The sequence below is a fragment of the Micrasema longulum genome, unplaced genomic scaffold, assembly GCF_059751315.1.
Source record: "Micrasema longulum isolate JH-2025_06_02 unplaced genomic scaffold, ASM5975131v1 h1tg002971l, whole genome shotgun sequence".
Classification (NCBI taxonomy): domain Eukaryota; kingdom Metazoa; phylum Arthropoda; class Insecta; order Trichoptera; family Brachycentridae; genus Micrasema; species Micrasema longulum.
This window is the reverse complement of record NW_028280084.1, coordinates 54,367-78,828: the sequence shown is the minus strand read 5'-3', so window position 1 is coordinate 78,828 and position 24,462 is coordinate 54,367. Positions and strand designations below refer to the sequence as shown.

The 24,462-nt window shown below is 31.4% G+C and overlaps 1 protein-coding gene and 1 long non-coding RNA gene across 2 annotated transcripts in view; one reads left to right on the top strand and one right to left on the bottom strand.

Moving 5' to 3' along the window:
* The first annotated feature begins 282 nt into the window (after positions 1-282).
* Positions 283-6,934, top strand: LOC148271279 (uncharacterized). The gene is made up of 2 exons (XR_015825141.1): positions 283-778; positions 1,453-6,934. It is a non-coding gene; the product is annotated as an uncharacterized LOC148271279 (long non-coding RNA).
* A 4,757-nt stretch (positions 6,935-11,691) lies between these two features.
* The window catches only part of goe (endothelin converting enzyme 1), a 30,188-nt gene continuing 17,417 nt past the window's right edge, over positions 11,692-24,462 (bottom strand). The window contains exons 7-11 of the mRNA XM_088241583.1: positions 22,617-22,730; positions 16,632-16,811; positions 15,781-15,988; positions 13,635-13,711; positions 11,692-12,746 (exon numbers count right to left, since the gene is read on the bottom strand). Coding sequence (XP_088097709.1) covers positions 12,662-12,746; positions 13,635-13,711; positions 15,781-15,988; positions 16,632-16,811; positions 22,617-22,730 — 664 coding nt within the window. The 3' untranslated portion in view covers positions 11,692-12,661. The remainder of the gene's footprint in view (positions 12,747-13,634; positions 13,712-15,780; positions 15,989-16,631; positions 16,812-22,616; positions 22,731-24,462) is intronic.

The following is a 24,462-nucleotide window of genomic DNA, read 5'->3' as shown; positions in this document are numbered from 1 at the left end:
GAATCTTTATTTTCTCGCTAAAATCTCTTTGAGAAGACTCGAATGACGTATTGAATGTTTTTGAAAACGTGTTTAATATTCAAAGTACATATATTTACTTCTTCATATATTGAATAACTAAACTTCGTACCTATTAAACGTTTTCAAATACAGTTCTTTTGACTGACATTCTAATTGTTATTTGAGTCTTATTGTATTGTATTGCTTTATTACGGTGAACTTGAAATGATAGTTATATGGAAAAACTCGCATGAACACTGTTTTTAACTAACCTAACTTTAAAAAAATATCTTTTTTTTTGGTAGCATTATTGAAGGATTACATATACAAATTCAGCCCACCTTCTCAAATAAACATTTTCAAACATTTATTTTATAATTTGATTTTCAACCACCCACATTGAGAAGGGTGGAATAATAACAATCCACTGATTTCGTTATTGTCTTTTTGTTGTTTCAATGCGTTAAACTAATCATGGTGTTTTGCGTTTATTAAAATGTCTTATTTTCTTGCGTTTGTATACCAGATCCCGGATCGCCCCGAACGAGAGACCGAGAGAAGTTTAAGTCGGCGAAGAGAGAGAAGAGGAGAGATAAAGAGGTGGATTTGAATAAAAAGATGGAGATGGGGCACATTATGCACGAATACCATAACAATATGTTCCGAAATTATTCCTTACCGCACACATCAAATACTCACGATGTGATATTCTACGAAACAGAAGAATCGTTTTAAAAAAAACCCCCCGAAATGTAGGGACCCTTATTTACTCGCTAGTGTAAGTTGCTTTTTTATTCCCTCCGTGCTTCAAAACTTTTGAGCTGGGAGGAATAAAGACACGAGATGGAGGTAACTATTATTACTACTCTCTTCCAAAACTAATTATTAATCGAACAATCCTAGATTTTCATTACGTGAAAAATCGTAAAATTTCCAATCTTCTAATGTTTTGATAACACCCTTTTGAAGTCAAACGCGACAAAATAGCAGAATCATTTTTTTGGAATTTCAAATTAATCGAAAAATAACTAAGAAGTAGGCAATTTAGCGATCCCCACGTACTGAAAATCTTGTTTTCCTTTTCGAAAACGTAACCTTTCCTCATTTTAAAACAAACCAGCTTTTACTTACCTCTATCTCCTCCTTTAACCCCTCAATCATAAGGTTATATTGTGTATATAAATTTCGAGCTGCATTTTGAATAAACTGTTGATTTATAAAATTATTTTTGTACTCCTCAATAACATGTCCAATAGATTTAGAAATTGCCTGTTGCGATTATTTAATATATTTTGTTTGTTGCGTTTGTATTTACTATTTAACATTTTTTCAATGTTTAAAGCGTTCAATAGAAAAAACTGTTTTTTGTTGTGTATTTCTTGATAATTGCAAGGTAATTGTATTTATTATTTTTTTATTTAATATTGAACTAATACAATTGAATGTTAACAGTAAAAGAGACGGTGCGCTTGCAGTGGAAGAAGATGTCATGGCTGATGAGGTTTGCTTGAGGAGCCTGTGCCGAAGCTGCTCTCAACATGCCCCAATAAATCGGACTCCAATCATGGCTCAATTTACTCGAAAGTTCAGACAAATCATACCAGATATCGGAACAAATACAGACTATGAGTTAGAGCTCGATCAAACGGGGCATAATATGCCCTATCTGAGGCATCCAATGGCCCGACCGTTCGACACATGGCAATTTGCCTGTTCGAGTTGCCAGAATCTCATTTTTCCTGGAAGCTCGTCAAGCGCCTCAAACTGCCTGGAATTTTCATCGAACGAGACTTCATCCGCTGGAGAGATCGACTGACCGGGGCTCTGAAGCTCTTCTGGGCTTAAGCTGCCCGGAAACTGGACAAGCCGGGGCTCTGGCCCAACGTAGCCCTTCCCAGGGCCCGCTGCAGCTCGCCGCTGCCGCCGCCGTACTCTACCGCCCCATATTGACTTAACCAAATTCTTCGACTTAACAAGTGACAAACTTTTCCACAAGTAAAAGACAATTATACTAAAAAACATTAAGATGAACATAATGATATTTTTACCATAAGAAATGAGACTTTTTTATGAAATGTTTAAATGTAATTACGGTAATATAATAGTTATAATCGGTTGATACAATGATGGTCGTGACAAGATGCATATCGATTGTGAACGTATGAGTGTGTGTGTTGCGTGTGTTGCGTGTGTTGCGTGTGGACCAACACAGGAGATATATATGACGAGCGGATATTAGTTGTCAACCTTTGGCCAAATTCATGATGGGTCGGCGTGATCTGCTAACTCGCTCTCTTCCACTACTCTAATCTCATGCGATGTAAGGACATTGGCACACATAGGTAGTTTTACTCGATGAATATCATGCACTTACATATTATGAAAATATCGGCTTTGTTCAATTCTTACTACATAGTGTACATTCACTTATAGTTCAAGTAGGATTGCTAACTTGTGTTTTATCTGCTGGCATGTGTTCAGTGGGCAGTGAATATTTCCTTTTGTCGCGAATTGAAGCATTCGAATTGCATTCAAGCGGTGACTTGTAGAGTGCGTACGTTTACTTACCAACTGATTTTATTTGAATGCCATCTCAACACAGATTAGGATTCCTTGCGAGGTCAACCCGAACATTCTGCTAGCGATATATATTCAGTGTAAACGTGCACACATTCCGTAGACTCCGGTAATATTAGTTGAAATATATCTGTTGAAATAGTGACTCTCCGAGTGTTGACACCCCGCGAGTACAACTCGACCTATATGTAGATTAAGGCTGAACATTTTGTCCCTACCTTAATTCTTAATGTTAAGTACACCATTGTGGTTCTACATATGTTTATCGAGGCTTTGTTTTACAATTAAACTCATAGTTGAGATTACATACTATTATTGTAGAAAATGTTCTTGTTTCCTTATTTATTATATCTTCATTAAACTCGTCATATACCCTTAAGATAGCCAATTAATGTGATTGTAATATGAAATAATACAATCTGTAATTTTTATATGGGGTATGTATTTATAGATATGCATTGAAATCATTACTATACGATGATCTTTATCGTGGTGTTATACCACCACCTAATATAATGTATGTACATATATATGATGAGATATTAGAAGAATGAAGTCGTATTTCCGTTATATTGATAATACGAGAGCTTACTCCAAGAGATCCATTCTTTCATTCTCGCCATGATGTTAATACCTATTCGCTATTTACTTTAACTGAACTAAGATTGTTTTATGCTAAAACCGCATTATGAGTATGTATATTTTTGCTAACAACCATTTAATGTGTAAATATATTATAAACCTTGTTTTCCCTTGTACATATATTATTATCAATGATTGGTTAAGTGTAATCTCAACACAACTTCCGACGCGAGCACTTGAGATTATTTTTTAAATTGAACATTTATAATGTACTTTTGTATTTTAATTATATTATCCTATTATTACAAATCAAATCATTGTCCCAAAGATACATACAATTAAAAGGGCTTAAATGATAATAATACGCGAGCCATTTTCTTATATTGCTGGTAGAAATTATAACGTATACATAGTTGAAGGGTCAGAGTTGAAACTTCGCGTTGATTTAGGTAGAAAATGAAAGGTAGGAAACCCTTTATCAACCTTTATTGTAAACATTTAACGATTACCTACTTTATGAATTCTTAAATCTGAGCCATTAGTTAAAGTAAAAATATATACACTAACCGTAGACAGCAGAATCTAATGTAGAAAGTTCAATATTATTGCAGAGTTTGTTTTACCCTCCTCTCGTCCATTCCTCGCTTTGTGGTATTTAGACATCTCCCGTCCACGGATTAAGTTTTACATTTTTAACTGTACATAATGGAACAAGCAGTGTAGTCCGCTTACCATGCCAGACAATCGATGCGGACGTACAAGTCTCCCTACAGCACGACCTTATCCGATCTGCAGTACTTCGATGAGCACTGAGGCTTCGGGGCAACTCGAGGCTAGAACGATCTGCCCATCCGGCCGGGCGGGCGAGCCGAGCTCCTTGCGGGTGGGTTCCTTGTACAGCCGCAATGTGTTCAAGAGGGTATGCCAACCACTTCAACCGTCTTTAAGTTTTACTATTTTACTACTTTAGATATAGTCGAAGAAACGAAACATGTACCCGTATGTACATCGCATCATGGTCCTTGCGTGGTATGAAGGTAAATCGCCGAAGGAGCTGAAAGAGATTTAACTTTTGGCATCACGTTTCTTTCCTTTTAAGCACTGTTTTAAGTGCTTGAGTTTCGGGCTGTGTAAAGCTTATTTAACAAAATTAAGGTCGAATATAAAAGCTTTTTGCCTAGCTCGAAAGATTAACAGTTAATAAGAATCGTTGAATCATGTAATGATGTAAAATGATAAGTATGTAGGTCATAATTCATTCCTTGTTTCATTTTTACCTACCGATTTACCTAACTGTATGACACGCCGCGCCGTCGGTAAATAACTACTCTATTATCTCATAGAGAAGCACTTCTGCTTTGCGAATTTCCCCGTAATTTTTATTCTAAATCATCTCTTTTCTACACTATCGGAAATATTCTTGCGTGAATTGTAATCAAAGTGCCGCGACAACCCTGACCAATCCTGAAGAAGTGTAATTGCTTGAAGGCTAGACTAATACATATGTAGATGCTTGACTGAACATTCCAATAATTGTTGAATATTATTAGTGGTGGCGTTTTCGTTGTTACAGCGCAGCGTGGCGCGGAACAAGTGCGGTCACGTGCAGTGCTTCTTTCTTGCGATTGTGCACTTTGCTTACAATCCAACTAGATACATCCCATAACGTGATATTATTTTCTGAAACAGAATAGTCCCTAGACGCCGAGCAAATAGATCTTAAATATCTGTATAGGAAATCTTTTAGTCATATTTCTACTTATATAAGACCTCTTCAATTAAGTCAAATTATTGTTGCCATAGTTAATTCAAAATCAAATTTTCTATGCATGCGAGCTACAAATAAGGATGAAAGCTTTAAGCTTTGACATATGATAAATACTAAACAAAGTAAAACAATCGCCCATTTGCCATAAGTTTCAGATAATTATTAAATTTTAACATATTACATTTAAGGAAATGTATGGAAAGGCATGATGCAGAGTGGTATCGAATTGATTTTGTTATTTAATCCGAGTACCAAAATAAAAGTAATGACGTGGTCTTGGGATCCAAAATAAAATTCCTTGTTTGGCAATGCAGCTCAGTATATTGGAAGAAGATAAACAGACAGGTTATCAGGAAATGAACCTGAATTATTGAGCCTCTGAGAAAATTCGGGTATATCTTTCGAAACGGCAAACGATTTGGTTTGTAAATAAATTATCAATTACCATTCCTCCCTTGAACCTAATATTTGATGAGTGCTTGCGTACCTACCTTTTTTAAAATAATGTAATTAAAGAGCGTATTATACCATATTTAATTGTATACACAACACACTTATGACCTTGTTAAATAATTATACCACTATATTATGTATCTATCGGTTTTACGTGATTTATAATATTTGAACTTATGTACTTATGTATGCATTCCACGGGAGCAATTTTCTGGTCTTGTTTACGCATTGCAAATACATTGGTTTAAAAGTTTTCTATTCATTTCTAAGGATAACATAGTTTAAGTATATGTCTACTGACCATACGCAGGTGTACAAAATACCTGCCTAAGTTTGTGAGTGTGTCGCACACACCTAAGTATTTCATTACTAGTCATGCTGCTTACGACAAAAAGTTCTGTGTATTTACAAAGGAAATTTGCAATTCTGCCAGACTTGATTAAAGACGGATTGTTACAGTGGAGAGTTGATTTGTCTGTTCGCATTTCAATATAATTAATTGGTGTTTTATTGTAAGGATTCTTCATTTGTCAGAATAACTGTTCAACATGTGTCTGATTGCACAATGTACTATATTATTGTATCCATGTTTTAATACAATTCCCTGGGTAAAATCAGCGTGAATGCGTATTGTGTTACTTGATGTGTTTCTCGCCAGCATCTCATAATATAGCTCTGCTTTAACCTCTTGAAGAGCGATACTTGTATAGTTAACACATTTATATAAGTGATTTCAATCAAATTTTAAATTGGTTTCTAATAAATGTAGCTAAATTCTTAAGAATTAGCGCGTGGCAAAATTAATATTCTAAAAAAATAACCAACAGTTATTTAAATATGAGATCATCAAAATAACTCTTTCAGGAGGTTAATTCAGTTATCACAGGCTAAATGAAAATTCCTCTGAAAATATTGTGAGAGATAAGACAAATACTAATTAAATTAGTTAATTTATTAACAACTATTATACGATGTGTTAAATAATTGATGTATTATTTTAACTTTGAATCAAAAGTATATATCAAATGATACTGAAACGTCTGTATACTATTTCGGGGACCTGGGCCGAAGATTACAAGAGCTCGCTGTGAAATGGTCAAATAATAATAACTTTTCATTGTGAATTGCGAAAAAACATCGGTGTATTTGTAATTTGAAAGACTTTTAAGGTGAAGTTATTACTGATTGAATAAAAACATGTTATGAACTTTCATACTTGAAGAACTTCTATCAGAGCTTGAACATTGGAGGACTTGTTATTTTAAAACCCGGAAAAAACATGGGAAGAGGAGTAATTCAAAAGCACGCTTGAATATCTTGACTCTTTTTCAGAATCCACGCCTGGAAAGGATAGAAGTAATTCTGTTGGTTTCACTGGGTCCCTGGTCAGTATTGGAAATCAGAAATCAGAGCGGTGAAATATCATCGTTCTGACTCGAAAGAATTGGTTGCCAATGTAAAACAGGAAATTAAATAAAATTTGTGTCTAGTCATGGTTGTTAAGATTGAAAATATATTTTATAAATGTTGAATATAAAATAAGACATTCCTAATCTTTTTGTTGTACATTTGTTTAACTTCCCGCAGTAGAACTAACATTTCCTCAGGTATTTGTAAAAGCATGTGTCTCATAATTAATATATGTTCGGTGTATCAATAATATTACGAAGATTGTTGTTGGAATTCAGAAGAAGGATAGATTTTTTTTTTGTCCAAGCGTATTTAGTATTCGGCCATATATTTAGCTACCTTCTCTTCACTGGAATATTGAACCACCATCCTCTTTTTATAAATGCATAGTCATCGGAAGCTATACTTCTGATTTAGTGGAAAACAATCTTCTCCGCCTTGTGTCTTTGTTTACAGTTTACAGACTTTTTGTAAATGCTTACTAAAACACAAATCTCTTTGCTATGCTTTTGCAAGCATTTTGATCGATACTAATTATCCTAATTATTTCTAGTTTTTCATCCATAATATTTGCATATTACAAGTTTATATGATATGCCTTCAAATATAAATATTTTTAAAAACGTTAGATCTTATGCAAACGTATAAAGTAATTATTATAACCTTATTAAATGCATAGTAGTAAACATTATATCAAAAAAAACTCGGACAGGTATGTTAATTGCTTGAGGTTCATTTAAACACAAAGTATAAATAATAAATCTTATGCATAGCTTAATTTATGTACATTCTATGTTTATAGTTTGTAACTTATACCACCAAAGTGTTATTTGTAAACATACGATAGTTAAAGGTAGTCTTTTAAAGCAACAAATTACTCAAAAGAAAACTCTGCTACAACACCAAATTGTACTTCCTTTTTTTATTTCACAAACTGAAAAAATCGTTACGGTCAAAACATGTGATAATCAAATATTGTAGGTAATATTTAAAAATATCAGGTTAAAAACATTATCATAAATATTATTAAACAATCCACTTAATTACATCAAAATTGTCCTATTGTTAAAATTTCATTACTATACAGAGTAATTTATTCTCAAAAAAGGAAAGAGTAACACAATAATTATTTATTTAACATAATAATTTGTATTGGTTTTTCACTATATCCTGTTAATGCTGTCATATTAAATGTTAAACTATTCTGAAACAGATTCTATATCTAAAAACGAAAAAAAAACCTAATAACAAAATAACATATCTTTGAAATATACAATTCACCTACAAAGATTCAATCAAATTCAAGTACAAGTAAATTGTGAATAAATTTATTGGTTGGTTTGTTGGTTGCGGTTTTCTTTTGAGTTAAGTATGCCATGTGCATGGCAGAGATGCTTATGATACCGTGAAAACCTGATAAAGTTTACCGATGACTTAAGCAACAAGTTATTTTGTCATTCAAATCATGCCTTAGGAAGTTATCTACATACATTTATTGAGTATTATAATATTACGTTTGTTGACAAATCGGTATTTGATCGAATCGTGGTCTGAATAAACTATTGTCATCCGTTCATAAAACAAATAACATCTTTAGTCATCTATGGATATTTCAAAACGGACCGTCCTTTTACTTGTGCGACTTCTGTGTTAAGAGTTTAGGCTGAAGTATATTTCAGTAGTCAGACGAGATGTACAATAACACATCAACTGTGGGTCAACATAGATTTTCTTAAAAGTAAACTTAATGAAATACTAACATTTTTCATACAAATATTTACAAAACATTGATTGTCTGACTCGAAAACCCCGACGGCTCTTCATTTAAACACGTTGCAAATATTCTATCTTAATAACTATTTTGGTTACGTAATACTTCTAATGTAAATAATAATTTTATCATCTTCAATCCCTGGCTTTATATATTTACATGAAATATAAAGAAATTTATCAGTATGGTGGTTATGTCCACATTATTATGAATTCTTGTATCTCAAAAATTAACTGAATTACACTGAGACTTGTTAAAAATAGCTTCGCAAAAATAATTTATTAATATTATCAAATAATTCCATATTTTGAATCAAAAACTGTTTCAATTTTTAATCGGAACTTTCCCTTATTTATAAATTAATAACAAACAAATACATACAATTCGCTCATAAAAATATATGCACCCAATACTTTCTACATCAGAGATACAAGAACTTATTAGTAACGTGTATGATGCAGATGAATTTTTCAGACGACACTTATCACAATGCTGAATATTTAAAAAACATTTTTTAATATAATTAAGAAGGTTTAACTTATAACACTCCTTCTCGCTTGTTTTGTATAAACATCAGAAAAATCTCGTTGATCTTATGATTGTTAATACAAACGTTTCGAAATCATCAGCACTCAAAGTAAAAAATAATTTTGATAAAATAATAAATACTTTTATCAAGTATTAGGTAAAATATATAGCTTTTAAAAAAATTAAAGTGCGTCTTTTGGGCGCACTACTAACTAATTCTATTGATCGATAAATGCATTTGGCATTTTTACATTGCTAAATTACAAACAATTTACTTAAAATATTATTTGAAAAATGTTGGTATTAACGTAACAAATTTCTTATACAATCAATGTCCGATTATCCGATCAACAAGATTTAAGGTTTATTGTGATACTGTTTTGTATAATTCGGCACGTTTATTACTGAATAAAATGTCTCAAAATTTATTTATTGGTAAAATTATTTAAGGACTGGGTTGTGAAATTATTAAACTGAATTTACGATATTTTTAAGAAATTAAATTGATAAATTCTCCAGTATCTATGTAAATGCTTATGTTCGGTTTAGAGTAATATCTTATGATCATTATTATCTAGCAATATGATAAGTATCGTTTGTCGAAACATCGCAAAATTCGGATTTTGTATCGATCGATTCAATTATTAACGTCTTAGTTCAACAATATTTTAATGTCTATTGTAACTAAGCTTTTGTGACACAATATTGAACACCTTAAATTTAACAGATATGTGAATCACATATTTACGTGTCTTTTGTCAATAACAAGACCAGTTAAACATATGTAATAATATTGTTATATCTAAAAGAATCAAGTCTGTAAACAAATGTTGATAGCTTAAATGTTTTACAGTTGTGTCATGTGTATAATGAACCATTTGATGGTTTTATGATTAAATTGTTATTTATTATCAAATATATTTAAACAATATTTCAAATATCAATCGTTATATAATTTATTTAACGTGAAACATGATAATGTTATCTATTTAATATCAACTATACATTTATTATGTTTTAAATCTAACTAAGATATTAATATTTGTATTGATCGAATCGTTGACAAACCAGTTATTTATAATCTTTTTCGAAATAAAGATATCATGTATTATATATATATTTATATATATTAAACACCATTGAATGTTTTACATCTCCCCGAATGTTGTTAAACTTGAATGGATTATATTATTAAAAGACATTAAATAACTATGAAAAAGACCTGAGACTTTTATTTCTTTTTATTGCATATCGTAGGGTAATTACTATAACTTGGTAACTTAAAAATTTTGAAGTGTCCAATAAAAACACATATTTGTATCTTCCTCCATGAAAGTCACAAATAAGCAAGTCGTAATTCATTAAAACTATATTATGGTGATTTGTATGTATGACTTGTTGATTTGCAGCATTCATGATAGTGGGTAAAAAAATGTGTTTTTAATATGTGCGAGTAGCTCACAAATGATGATTTTGAAATAACCTAGTTGTAGTAAATATACCGTGATTTTATCCCCAGATTTTTTTTTATTAAATCACGTTACAACAACAAAATGGAGAAATGGAATATTACAGATATTTCAACAACCTTTTAAGAGGTGAGAATATAATATATGAGCCTTTTAAATGTCTGGACATCATGTTTTCTTCTTAAAAAGGCGCTTGATCTCTGTCGAGATATTTTTCACTCGAAACAAACTTTTAATTTAATCCTGCTGTTGAAAGTGGACGAAACGGGAAGATCACCCCGTCCAAGGAGGAGAAACATTGAGGAACTGGACTGTATTCACTGGACTGGAAGGAAGATTGCGCAAATCCACTAACCTGCTGATGATGCGGCGTGACGTTCGCTGGAACCTGGCTGCTGAAACTGGCGTTTGTGAGACGCTGGCACAGCTTGTATGGCGGTATAAATGCACGCTGGCACAGCTCGTTTGATGAATGAAAGATTTGTTAAGCACTTCACTTGGTGGATGTTAAATTAGTACAGCAATTCTAATGTTGTTTTCAGCACTTACATGTAGAATTATTGTTACTCGATAACATTCACCATTTAGCCTGTATTTTACTATCTACATTTCTTTGATCCTTCCGTCTTTTGACGTTTGTGAAGTTAAATAACTGAAACCTTTATTGTTGCGGGTGAGATTCATCTGATTGAATTATTTCAAATGCATAATAGGTAACACCTGAAAATATTTTCCAATTTTTATACTTCTTGAACAAAATGGATTTTTCAACAATGTTTTCAGTTTGTTCAAATTTTTGTAGACAAGGACTAAAGCCCCCTCAACCCCCTAGGGGGGAAGGAATATATATATTTAAATATAGGCCGAATGGTGACTGTTACACAGTGTGTAAAGTGGCTACTCAAACCAGCCAATGACAGGTCATAAGCCCTAGACTTGTATATTACCTTCTCTAAATGTTTTTTATCTCCGTTATGTTAATATTACAGCTCCCTGGAGGGTTGAATCCAGTCCTTGTCTGCACAAATTTCGACAAACTCAAAAAATCTTTTGGTGATTTGAATTAAGGTTTCAAAATGATACTAATAATTTAAATTGTTAATATTATATTCATAAAAAATATCATAGTGGTAACTGAATTTAATACAAGTAATCACAGTTTTTGCTACCATTCGTGTTTGCAATAATAAAGTCGTGAAGAAAAATAACAAGATCAGACTTAAGACCTCCATATAATTCACCAAACTCACAGTAAAAGCAGTAGAGTTAGAATTTTTAAAGTAGGAATATTTCCATAATTTGCAGGTCTTGATCTTTCGAGTGTAAGGCGTTTTATTATTTATATATGTATTGTTATCGAGCACAAATGTATAAATTAGTTTTACAAGTTATAGACCACAAGATATAAACCAAGTTTATGTTCAATCATGACAAAAATAATACCCGTAATTACTAAAAACCTTCACGATAAAAAATACTGTTATAAAAATACTATAATTTAAGAAAATACCTCACTAAATTGAAATAAATAAATGAAAAAAAACATCAATAATATATTTTTTACATATTTTTTTTAAATACACCTAACAATAAATAATCTGAGTGTCCGGATTTTTCAAATGCAAATAATTGTTTGAGAACTTTGTAAAATAAATACTTTCATTATATATCATCAACAAATGAGGGTACTACTTGCAAACACGGCAAAATCCATCTTTCTTTATTTTAAAAAAATCACAAAGAACTGATACAATACTTAACTTCAACTTTTTTTAAAATTATAATCAGTAAATATTTTATTCATAAGCAGTGATGACATAAGCATAATTATGTCAAGAAACAGTTGTGAAATAATAAACTTAATTTTATTAACTTTGCAATACTCAAGTAGAGGTTGCCATGTTTGCTACAAAGGCGATAATTTAAAAGTTAAGTCTTACAAATTAAGCCATATTTTTAACTGACAATGTTAAAATTATTGTAAATAATTGTATTCTGAATAAGTTTCCATAAATATCTCGCTATTTTAAAATTTTGGATATTGCCGCTTTGTAAGTAGTACCCTCAAATGATTATCACTGTGATTTTAGATTAAGCTTTTGTTTACAACACTTCCGAACAAATTTTGTGTCTGGAACATCCTAAATATTCTTGAAATTTTGATATTTGAAACCAAGCAGCATCAAATCTAAAACAAAATTAAATAAAGATATTATTTATATTATTAATTTAATAACACTTTTTTAAAATTAATTAAAACAATAATATTCCAGAAAAGGTTAACAATTTTTTCTTTTATATTCTCAATAATTTGATTTACCAATTTTTTGCTTACAAATATTTCAACAGGGATAAAAAACCGTTTACGAGAAGAAAATGTGGATGTTTAAGCATTTTCTGGACTATTTTGATTCGTCGTTTGCTAGATATTTATTTTATTTTATTACGGTAATTTACAATAAATTCCTACACGAGTCTTTTCATATACATGTCCCGAATTATCTGGGGATATAGTAGGATTAAGTAATCACTTTACAAGATATGTTACATGTTAGAATATACATTTTTCTTTTTATTCCTCCGTTTTTTTTATTTAAAATGAAGTTAAAAATTTGAAACTTCTATTTATATACCTAAATATGTGAGATTTAAATAAATTCCTTCATCTACAAAGATTTATTACCCTTATAGGTATATTTTTGCATTTAATACTACTATAATAAGCTCGTGATGCATAAGGCAATGTAAAAAATAAACTATTTACTTTTTAAATTTTGTTTGTTAAAGAAATCAAATAATGAACTTGAATGAAATGAATGAAAAATTGCTTAGTGTTGAGATAATAAGTAGTGTTTCTAGAAACAGGTTCTAGTTCCTAGGAAGAAAACATTATGATTCAATAAATAGTCCAGATTTTGTCTCGATGCCCTTATGTATGTCAATGCTTCTTTTCTTTTTTTTTAATGTTTTAAACTATTTTTTTATTGTAATATTTAAACCTTATAAATTGTATACATGGACAATGTCCGTTAATAAATAAATAAATGATTCACAAAAATAAAAAATGATTTCTCACTGTAGTTTCTTTTGTAACTGAAGTTTGACTGAAGTTTCCATAGTTACTTCAGATTTTGTATCCAATTTGCATTGATCCTGAAAATAAAATTAAAAAAATGTTTAAAATTTTTATTAAAATTGCTTTAAAAAACTAGATGTTTTTTTTTTGCACAACAATTAACAATTACAGTTGTGAATTACATCACAGAACACCCGGGCTTGAGAAAAATCACTTTTTTTGTGTTCTCGCTGGGAATCGAATTCGGAACCTTCCGTATATGAGTCAAGCGTCTTGACCACTACACCACGGAGGCCGCCTAGAATTAGATTTATTACAATCGGAATCAAAAGTTTTTGGAACTCTCTGATCCCCTCAACTAAGCATCTTGCGTAAACTAAATTATTCCTAAGAAATACAAACTCTTGAGATCATTGAGACAGGAAGAGAATGTATGGACAGAAGTCAACACGTTCCTAAAACTCGGATCTACATAGAATGTGCAAGAGGAAGAAAATAATTTACTTGATCAATATCGTGAGCATATAGCAAAAATTGTCATGTCAAATTTTGCGATTATTAACCAAATTTTAGTGTTATCTTAATAGTATCTTGAAAGTCTAATTTCTTTGCAAAATTGATAATTGTGTATTGATCAAGTCAGTTATCGAACATTTGCTACAAGAAATATTGACAAATCAGAACACTTCTAAGCTCATACCATAAATTGCTAAAGTTTTGTATGTAAAGCAAAAAAAAACTCAAAATCAAAAGTGCACTAAATAGAAAAACTACGAGATAGTGTAAAAACCTTAGAGTATATGTATATACTCTAAGGTAAAAACTTCAATCTTGATCTGCCAACAAACAAGAAGTCTGCTTTGGTCAGTTTTCGTTGTATACTGACGATATATACCCATGTGAATAAAAAAATTCGCACAAACTTATTAACTTACTTATTTAATAAATAAACACCACACTAGTGAATGGAATAAATATTTTTAGACAATTCCAATACCCTCGCTAATGAAATAATAATAACAAACAAACAAACAAATAAACCATCACGCCGTTTCCCCGTAGGAGTAGGCAGAGAGCATAACCTTTGCATAGACCTCGCTTCCTCTACATTAATACATCTTCTCATGCACGCACGCCAATTATTTTGACTGTTGACATGTCCATCTTCAAGTATTTGATGGACTTGATCGTGTCATGTCTTTCTCGGTCTTCTTCGTTTTCTGCATCCATCAACTTTCGCATCGCAGATCCTTTTACCCGTTCTTTAGCTGTTCATTCACTCTACATGTCCAAACCAACGCAGCACCCCTTTCTTGATTCTGTCGATAATGCATGTCTCAGCCTTACACAGTTCACGGATCTCGACATTTGTGGACCTATCATACATCGTTTTACCACCCATTTGTCTAAGGGATCACATTTCGACAGCATTTAACCTACTTGCATCATTATTTTTCCACTTCCGTATTTCGCTCCCATACATTAGAGTTGGCACTAGTACTCCATTGTGAAATGCTAGTTTTGCCTCCTGCGATAAACATTTGTTTGCCAATGTAGATTTCAGTGCACCGTTTACCCTGTTCCCAGCACTCACCCTCATTTGAATATCTTTCTCAGTCTTTCCATCCCTAGTAAACATACATTCCAGATACACAAATTATAACATATAATTATATTGCTTATGCTAATCATAACGAAATTTTAATGGCCTGTTTTGGTCTGGAATATTTAGCCTCCCTTTTCCTCTTCATAATGTGAGACGAGGATTTGTTTTTGATTTCCACATCTCTACAACTTTCGTTGGAAGTATTGAAAGTTAAAGTCGTTCGAAATTGCAAATCAATTTAACCACTCGTATTAAATACAAATCAATTTTGTATACAATCTTATATAATCTTCAAATATAAGATTGAATACTTATTTGTCCTGTTATACTCACAAGTACCCAAAATTTAATAAGAACCAAAAATTAAAGGCTGTCAATTTTACTATTTCTCATCAAATAAACAATTGATTAATTTCGGTTTTAATTTTAGTGTAGGGTTTTTTTTTAAAACCAATGAAAAAAAAATCATTACGAATTTTGAATTAAAAATTTATATCGATTATATTGATTCGAGAGATTCGTTACTATTTTTAAATATACCTGGGCATAGCTCAGCGAAAATATTGCGTCATCTTCGTAAATATCAAGTCCGGGTATATGTTCGTGAACATCGAAACTATGAACATCGTTATGAAGCCTCCACTGCATACCATCTAAGGCAATCTTCACCCCCGTCAAATGAATGAGGGTGTTAAGCTTAGTCAGATTCGCCACACTTCTGTTGACTCCGTGTTTGAAGGTCAGTACACTGAAAGAATGTGAGAGTATATATTTTTTTTTTCGACAAATTATGACTACCAATCTTACACTTTGTGTATAAGAAATATTCCTTTTGGAAGCCTCGTGTGTTTTGACAAGCATGTTAAAGTTATTTTACAGAGTCTCTCCATCAACTTGTAATAATTTATTTTTATTAAATATTTTGTTTCTAGTTCCCACTAGCTAGGAACTTCCTGTTTTGAGTCAGAAACCATTTTTGGTTAACATACTACAACAGAGATGAAAAACGTCTACAAAAATGTGGACATACTCAAAATATTGTTGACCATTTTTGGTTATAAACATGGACTTATTATTTCAACTAATAAGGTAATTTTGTGAAATTTAGTTTTTTGGTCGAAATAAATTGATTGTTTTTTATGATTATTTTAGTTTATATTGCTTATTATGTCGATGATAATTATGTTAATCAGATTAATTACATTTTTTTATTATTATTATTGTGTTAACTTTGTTAAATAACTAATTTAAGACATGTTTCACTTTTTGTAAAATGTTTCCCTCGGCACGGGACATCCCAGTGAGGGAACATTATTTTGTGTAAAAAAAAGAATACAAATAATGTAAAAGTATAAATAAATATCAAATAAAAAAATTGATTCATGCCTTACTTTTGTATGCAGTTTTGAGAAAAATTTGTAGCCTGTTTTGACAGGCCAATGATGGAATCATCAATGGGAGATAAGTGTGTATCAACTCTTCCATCGGGTACAGCCAGCGGTTCTGAGGGAAGTATTACTCCGGCCATTGCAATTCCTATCTGAACTCCAAGACGACCAAACTGGATAGATCTAAATAATGACATTAAATAACATGTTTATCCTATTTATTTATTTATAAGTGTATACACGGCACAAATGCCTTTTATAAACATAAACATAAACATAAATATAAATACAATTAACATACAGTCATCTATTACAAAATTATGAAATAATATAACTATACATATTACAAAGTTGTTTTATAAATGCTCTATTTAATAACTTTGGGATTTTAATACTTAACATACTTAGGTAGAAAAATAATAAAAATAAAGATAACGCGGTATATTCGAAATAGCAGAAATCATAAATCATTGGTTTGTTGGTATTGTTGCAATGTATATTGAATGCCCTATGAATAATACTAACTGTCTCCTGATAAGAGCTCCTATCCTATCATATATTTAAATCCTATCAAAATATATGACTGAAGTGCCTACAAATACACTCCGTATTTGTTGCCGACTCTTAACAATTCGTCGCTTCAGTTCGTTTTAATCCAACAGACCAAAACACAAATCTGCAAAAATAGAGCTTTAAATTTCTTGTTACGAAATAGGCATAAATAATTACTACAATTTAAAACAAAACCCGTTAACAATTTTTCCTTATTGGAATTTTATAAATAAAGGCTTTTTTAGATCTCCCGTATACTTAACATAATTTCGTTCAAAATGATCAGTTAGACAAAAACGAACTAAAGCAACGGATTGTCAAATATCGGGCGTATCCGGTGGCAACGACGGCGACATAATATGACAATTGTTCAAAACTGACCATATCTGGACCCCGATTATAATTGGAAGTTAACATAGTTATTTTTAGTGGAAAATGTGTATATTGGTATATATTTTTGAAAAATGAGTTTAAATTTGGGTTCAAATCTGCACATTTTTGTACAAATATATTTTTTGCTTTTTAGAAAGTTGAAGATAACTCTTAATTTTCTATTGAAACAAGGGCTCTGGTAGCAACTCGCGTCACTTCACTGTCGATAGGCAACATTTGACGATTGTCAAAAATCAAGCGTATTTGATGAGAGATAACAATGGGAAGTAAACAGATTTGTCTTCAATTTTCTCTAAAGAAAAATGTTTTTTTCAGTTCGAACTCGTCGGTAACTATCTATAAATATTTTCAAAAATTTTATACGAACATACACATTTTCGTTAAAAAAAAATTAGGTATTTGAGGGTAACGATTTTCGTAGAAACTCGCAAAATTTTACTATCGAAATTTGTCGCGTCTTGACGATCAACAAATGCCGAGTATGTTTGTATGCACCTTAACTTATTTAAATGTCCAAATTATCGTAATAACACAAACGGATACACTAAATAATACAATCTTTAATATACGAAGAATCAAATACTGAAAATTTAACCATTAAAGACAGTAAATTAAATTTCGCCATGTTTTTTATCCGTCTATTTATTAAACGGAATTCGCGCAATTGATCGCTCGAGATAAATAATCTCCAAACATAAAACAATTCATTTGATTTATTTCTAAAAAATATATCGAAAACATTTTATTTAGATCCTCGGGTTGATAAAACAATAATTATTAATGATGGTAGATATTTAGAGGTTCATAATATAATAGAATAAAATAAATTTAAATCTTAATTGTACTTCTCCGAAGTCTTCTAAGATATTCCAATAATTATTATGATGTACATAGACTTCTCCAATTTTTATTATTTTACTTTTCGCATACAATACACTTATATAAAAAATATATTATGAACAAATAACCATTTGTATAAATCATACTGATCTGCATATTTACAGTTTGTCAGTAGGTAATGTATATGTATAATCATTTTATGAAATCTTTTCATAACGTAGAAAAATTTTTTTTAAAAATTACTTGTTGTAAAAAAAAATTTATAATTAAAAATTTATTAACATTTAAAAAATTGGTCAGGAGACTAATAAATTAATATACCTTTTGATGATGGAGCTTTATACACATTTTTTTAAATGATATCAAGTAAGAAAATTAAATTATTTTGATTCGTGAAAATTAAGAGTTACAATTCGCCACCCGCTCAAAGAGACGCCCTTTTGGACTATTGCGTAGAACAAAAGCATTCAAATGGTTTGAGTTTGTTAAACAACAAACGTGTAACGGACGGTTTCTGTTTGCGCTTGCAAATCTCAACCTACGGCCCGTTGTATTGCTGTAAACTGTGGCTAACTTCGTGATTGAATGATATTTTATTTTATTTATTATATATACGGCCTAAGCCAATTACAACAGTTACATGAAGAAACATAAATGCAAGAAACTGAACAAAAAGAACATTAAACTATTTAGCAAAGACAAACAAGGGCAAAACCATAATTGTAAACAATATATTAAAAAAAACGAAAGACCTAAAACTTTGAGCTCAACCATGCCAATCCAACTTCGTCCCACACTGTTTAGTCGCAAAGAGATCTGCGAAAAGCCGGAAGATATATCCCAAAAAATTCCAAGTCGTGTGATGAATTGACTAATCTACACATTCTGGACATTGGAGCATAAAAACCAAAGTTGCTCTTAGAAGATTTTATAAATAGCAGATTTTGACTTCTGGTGACACGGTTGGGGACATGAAAAGAAATTGATTGCTACAGAAATGGGACATCACTTAAAGCATTAAGTATTTTGAAAATGCATATAAGGTCCATCTCAGGAATTTTTAAAACACAAATCTTAAAAAATTTATGGCGCTGATAATACGATACATATTATTTTTTTTGAAAAATTTTGGCTTTTTTATAATATATTAACAAAAACCACTGAGCTTCCTCATTATAAATATTTTCGTTTAGGTAGGTAAAAAAAATTCGCTAAAATCTCAATAAAAGGATGCAAAATTAGAACTAATTTAAACAAGTTACAAAAGTTATTTTTTAACAAACCAAAACAAATAAACTATTACGCCGTTTCGTTGACAGAAGATAGAACGCCACACCACTCTGTATTTGCTACCAAACCTCTCATCTACTGTATTATTCTCATGCACGCAAAACAATCATTCCGACTTTTGACATGTAGATTGTACATGAAATGAACTTTTGCTAGCAGTTTTTGTATGTTATGTTCCCGATACATGCGGGTCAAAGGTGTATGTTACGGTGGCGAACGGTGACGTTTTTAATCAATAAGCTAATTTTTTTATAATTTGCACCTGCATGTACACATATATAAGTAATAAAGTAATACAAAAAATAAACACTGTGATTTTTTGAGTTTTTCTGTGATTTCTCGTGAATACAAAATCATCTCTCCGCTTCAGCTGCTGACAACAAAAGACGGTATTGCTTATTTATATTAAAATTATTATTACCAATACTGAACTAATTAAATGTTAACGACAATTTATAACTTTGCGATTCATTTATTAAAATATTCAATGACATTCATTAGATACATTCCTAATAATATTGCAATAAAAATTCTAACACTGAGCACCACCATGTGTCCGCCACCGTCCGCTCCGATTCCTCCTAAAAATAAATAATGCGGCGGACGAAAAAAATGGTGTCATACGTCAACTGTATACTATCAAAGGAAATTGTTCTTAGGAATTAATGTTAGAAATGCTATTCTCCAAATAAAGAAGCTTTAAATAATACCTGTAATCTGCGAGCTCAATTAAGGAATGTTAAAATGCAGTATATATTTTGGATGAAAAAATAAGCTAAAGATATCGACCAGTTTTTTTCCCCACTGAAAACGGTCGGGGTGCAGGTTTATTAATATATATGTATCAGAAGCGTGCGGTAAGGTTTTCGATTAGGGAAGCAGTTATTTAGTACTAGGTACATAGAAAGGTAAAATTTGTGCCTACTAACACAGCAATTAAAATTCAGTCGTGTGAAATAAACTGAAAATCAATTTATACCATGATTTCATCATAAAAGTGGTATATTTTGTAGTTAAATATTATGATGGCATCGTGATAACCGGTTTAAGTTTATTTTTTTTTTGTAAAACCGTCACAATACATGAAAAATAAATCTGGATGGGTTTGTTCGAATTAGTTCCACAAATATCTGTATTTGCGCATGCGCAAACTTTTAAAATTTTGTAATGAGGGTACGTCTTAAAGGAACTTAAACACTTACGCAGTTCCATATTCCAGAATCAAACAGAGCGCAGTGTATTGTATATTTTGTACCTGTACACGCATAACGGCGCAGTCGGAAGGTTGTATGTGGGGCCGCAAGTTTTTAGAAGTTATTAATTAATGAACATTGAACCTATCTCAGATCACTACAATTAAAACCACAAACTAAAAACAAAATATTTATTGTATTTATTTAAAGGACTAGTTAACTTATAGCTGATTTTGAGAGGTCAAATATTAAAGGAATCATTGGTTCCATCCACTATATGGACGGACCGCGCATGATATGAATGTATGTTTTTTTAGAATGATACGAGTATGTGACATTAGTTTATAATATAATAAAATTAAATTGTTTTTTTTTTCTTCCCATAATTAAAAGTACCATAGATTATTATTATCGATAGTGAAAAACAATAATAAGCTGCGCCAGGTGCGAACCGTGCATAGAAGCGATTATGCACAGCTTACCATTATATTTGACTAACCATTGTAAGTTTATTTACAGAAAAACAAATAAATAATTAATATTTATTTTATATCATTTCAACGGTTTGTATTTTTATCCTAATATCAATTTTAATTTTAATTAAGCGCTCTCAGCGCCCGCGGTGAGCCAAGAAACTAGCCGATTATTCCAGCTTATTTTTTCATACAAATAAGTATACTGTATTTTGAATGTATTTATCTCAGTGCGGGTTTTTTCTCCTAGATAAAACTTGCAGATTACACAAATTATTTGAAGATTCTTGATTTGGAAAACCGTATTTCAAACATTGTTTCTTAAGGACTATTTTTCTTTGAGATGGTACTTTTGACATAAGACCATAATTACTTTCATGCTTCATATTGCAGGACATATAGCACTCTATGCGGCCGTTTTAAGCACTAGTAATTACTAGAACAATGCGGCCAGTTGTCATTTTAATCGAATGCCTAAAATATTAGCCAATAGGCTGAATTCATAATGATACTTTTTATTTATTTGTTAATGAATTATATATTAAAATAATGGATAATATATCTATATAATAAAATATATCACGGAGTCACATCGTTTGAGTTGATTTCATAGGTGAGAGTTGTTGTATCACACAGAACCACAGAAAAATATCAATTTATAGTATATATTACTTACATTATATTATGTATCTCCTTTGTAGGTACAAATATATGATATTTTTTATAGCTTACCTGTAAATAAAATCACCATTCGCCACTGAGCTGCACATAATCACTTAAATGTACGATTCGCTCCTAGTATGTTATACTGCATTGTTTGACAATAAAAGCAGTTTGAAAATATCCCGCTGTGTGTGTGTGTGTGTTCTCAATCACGCATTTCTATGTATTTAATTGACGGTGGTATTTATTTTTAAAATACATACATAATTTATTATTTAAAAAAATTAAATTTATATCGAAAACAACACAGTGTTTCGTCGGGGAATCAAATTAAAAACAACATCCTCGTTTTCTGTACCTATCAACATTCAGATGTAAAGAGTTTAAGTCGTTCTTTCGCTGTCCATTCGCTCCACATGCCGAAACTAACGCTGCACTCCTTTCTCGATTTTGGTTATAACGCCTTGCATACCACACGGAACTCGACATTCGCGTATCTATCGAAGATAGTTTTAAGACGCATTCGCCTGAGAGATCGCATTTCAGCAATATTAAAGTACAATTCATTAGTAATAAAAACATACATTGGATAATGCGGATGGTAGTAAGGTGGTGACGCCAAAATACGTGGAACAATTATAGCATTACGTGATTCATAATACTGAACTTCCGTTAAGTCGATTTCCGGTGGTATCAATCTGAAAAAGAAAAAAAATTAAACTTTGATTACAAAAAAAATTGTCTAGTCTTTTTCATAAATATGGTGGAACCCTTAAATTATTTTGTGGTACCTAGGTTTAAGAACTATAATAAGACCTATTGTTTGTTTTGGAACTATTTTTTGTGGCGCAGCCACCAGTCTGATGAATCTGTTAGAGCAGTCTTTTTCAAAATGGGTTAAAGTGCCTTTTAGTGGGCGCTGAATGCCTATAGAGTGGCAGTAGGAGACCCAGGGCCCATATGAACTCTACGGAGCGGCCGATGTAATCAACTCACGGTGGAGTGCTTGAGATTGGCTGGCCATGTAATAAAAATGGACGACGAAAACCCCATAAAATGCCTAACTCAAGCAAAAACTCAAACTAATGACGACGATGCCCGGGAAGGCCAAAAATGCGATGGGTGCACTGCATTAAAGCGAATATGACAATGTGAGGAGCTGGTAAAGAAGGGCAGCAGACCGCCTGTCCCAGGGCTGTCGAGCTTATGATGATGAGAATGTCCAGAAAAAAATTGAAGACGTTGAGGCATTGTCTAGGGAGGCAATGACTGATTTTAAAAAGGGTGAAAAATTATGTTTTCCTCATATTACAAACAATTATTTTCCTTTATTAGGTCCTTTTATCAAAACCGAATACCACTCCTTACTCCATACATAACTTCACAAACATCAACAGATGAAAGAATTAAAGAAATAAAGATGTTTAAATATGAGCAGAATGCCGAATGTTACACAGTGTGTAAAGTGGCCACTTAAACCAACCATTGACAGGTCATAAGCCCTGTAGATGCTTTTGCCCTTTTCTTAAATGTTCATCATCACTGTTGTAATATGTTAATAAAACAGAATAACGTCGGCCGAAAACAAGTTCCATGAATTTACAAATTATAAAAATAATATAACTTTATATGAAAATTGATTTTAATCTTATTCCAACCCAGTTTTTCTTTTATTTAGCACAGCGGCTGCATGTTACCAAACGCGTTACCATTTGGCTATTTTTAAGTAATTTTGACCCTGACATCGACAATCTTGTTTAAGTGCATTAAGTTCATCCTTCACATTAGATAACTTTTAAAATGCTTTGTTTTAATTTTAATAAAAACGAATGCGTCATAGGTAATTGCTCTGATTAAAAAGGCTCGTTTAAAAGGCATGTTAATAATTAACGAATTTCTGAAATTAGGATAAGTATGGCTTATTTAAAAATGATAATTGCAGTAGCTGTTTTTAAGATGGGCAATATATTAAAATTTGAGGGCTCTAGAAAACTTTACATTGTCAAAGTGGGCGATAGGCGAAATAAGTTTAAGAACCATAGGCGTAAGAAGGTGAAAAGTCATTGGTCAAAATAGTTAGTGCAAGTGTACCAAGTATTTCAATTTACAAGTAATATGAAAATACAAGTAGATGCCTAAGTAAATAATAGGTTGCTTCATGGTTTTTAAACCTGAATACCACAAAATAATCATAGGGATCCACGGTATTTATGAAACGAAATCGACGATTTATAAAAAATAAATAAAAAAATTCACATAAACGAAAAAACCAGAGAAAGGTGAAGTCTGTGAAGGCATTTACGGGGCTTATGACCTGTTATTGTATGATTCAAGCGATCACTTTACACACTGTATAACATTCACCATTCTGCCTTTATTCAAAAATTCATTAAATTGGATGAATCTCACACGCATCAGTAAAGGTTTGAG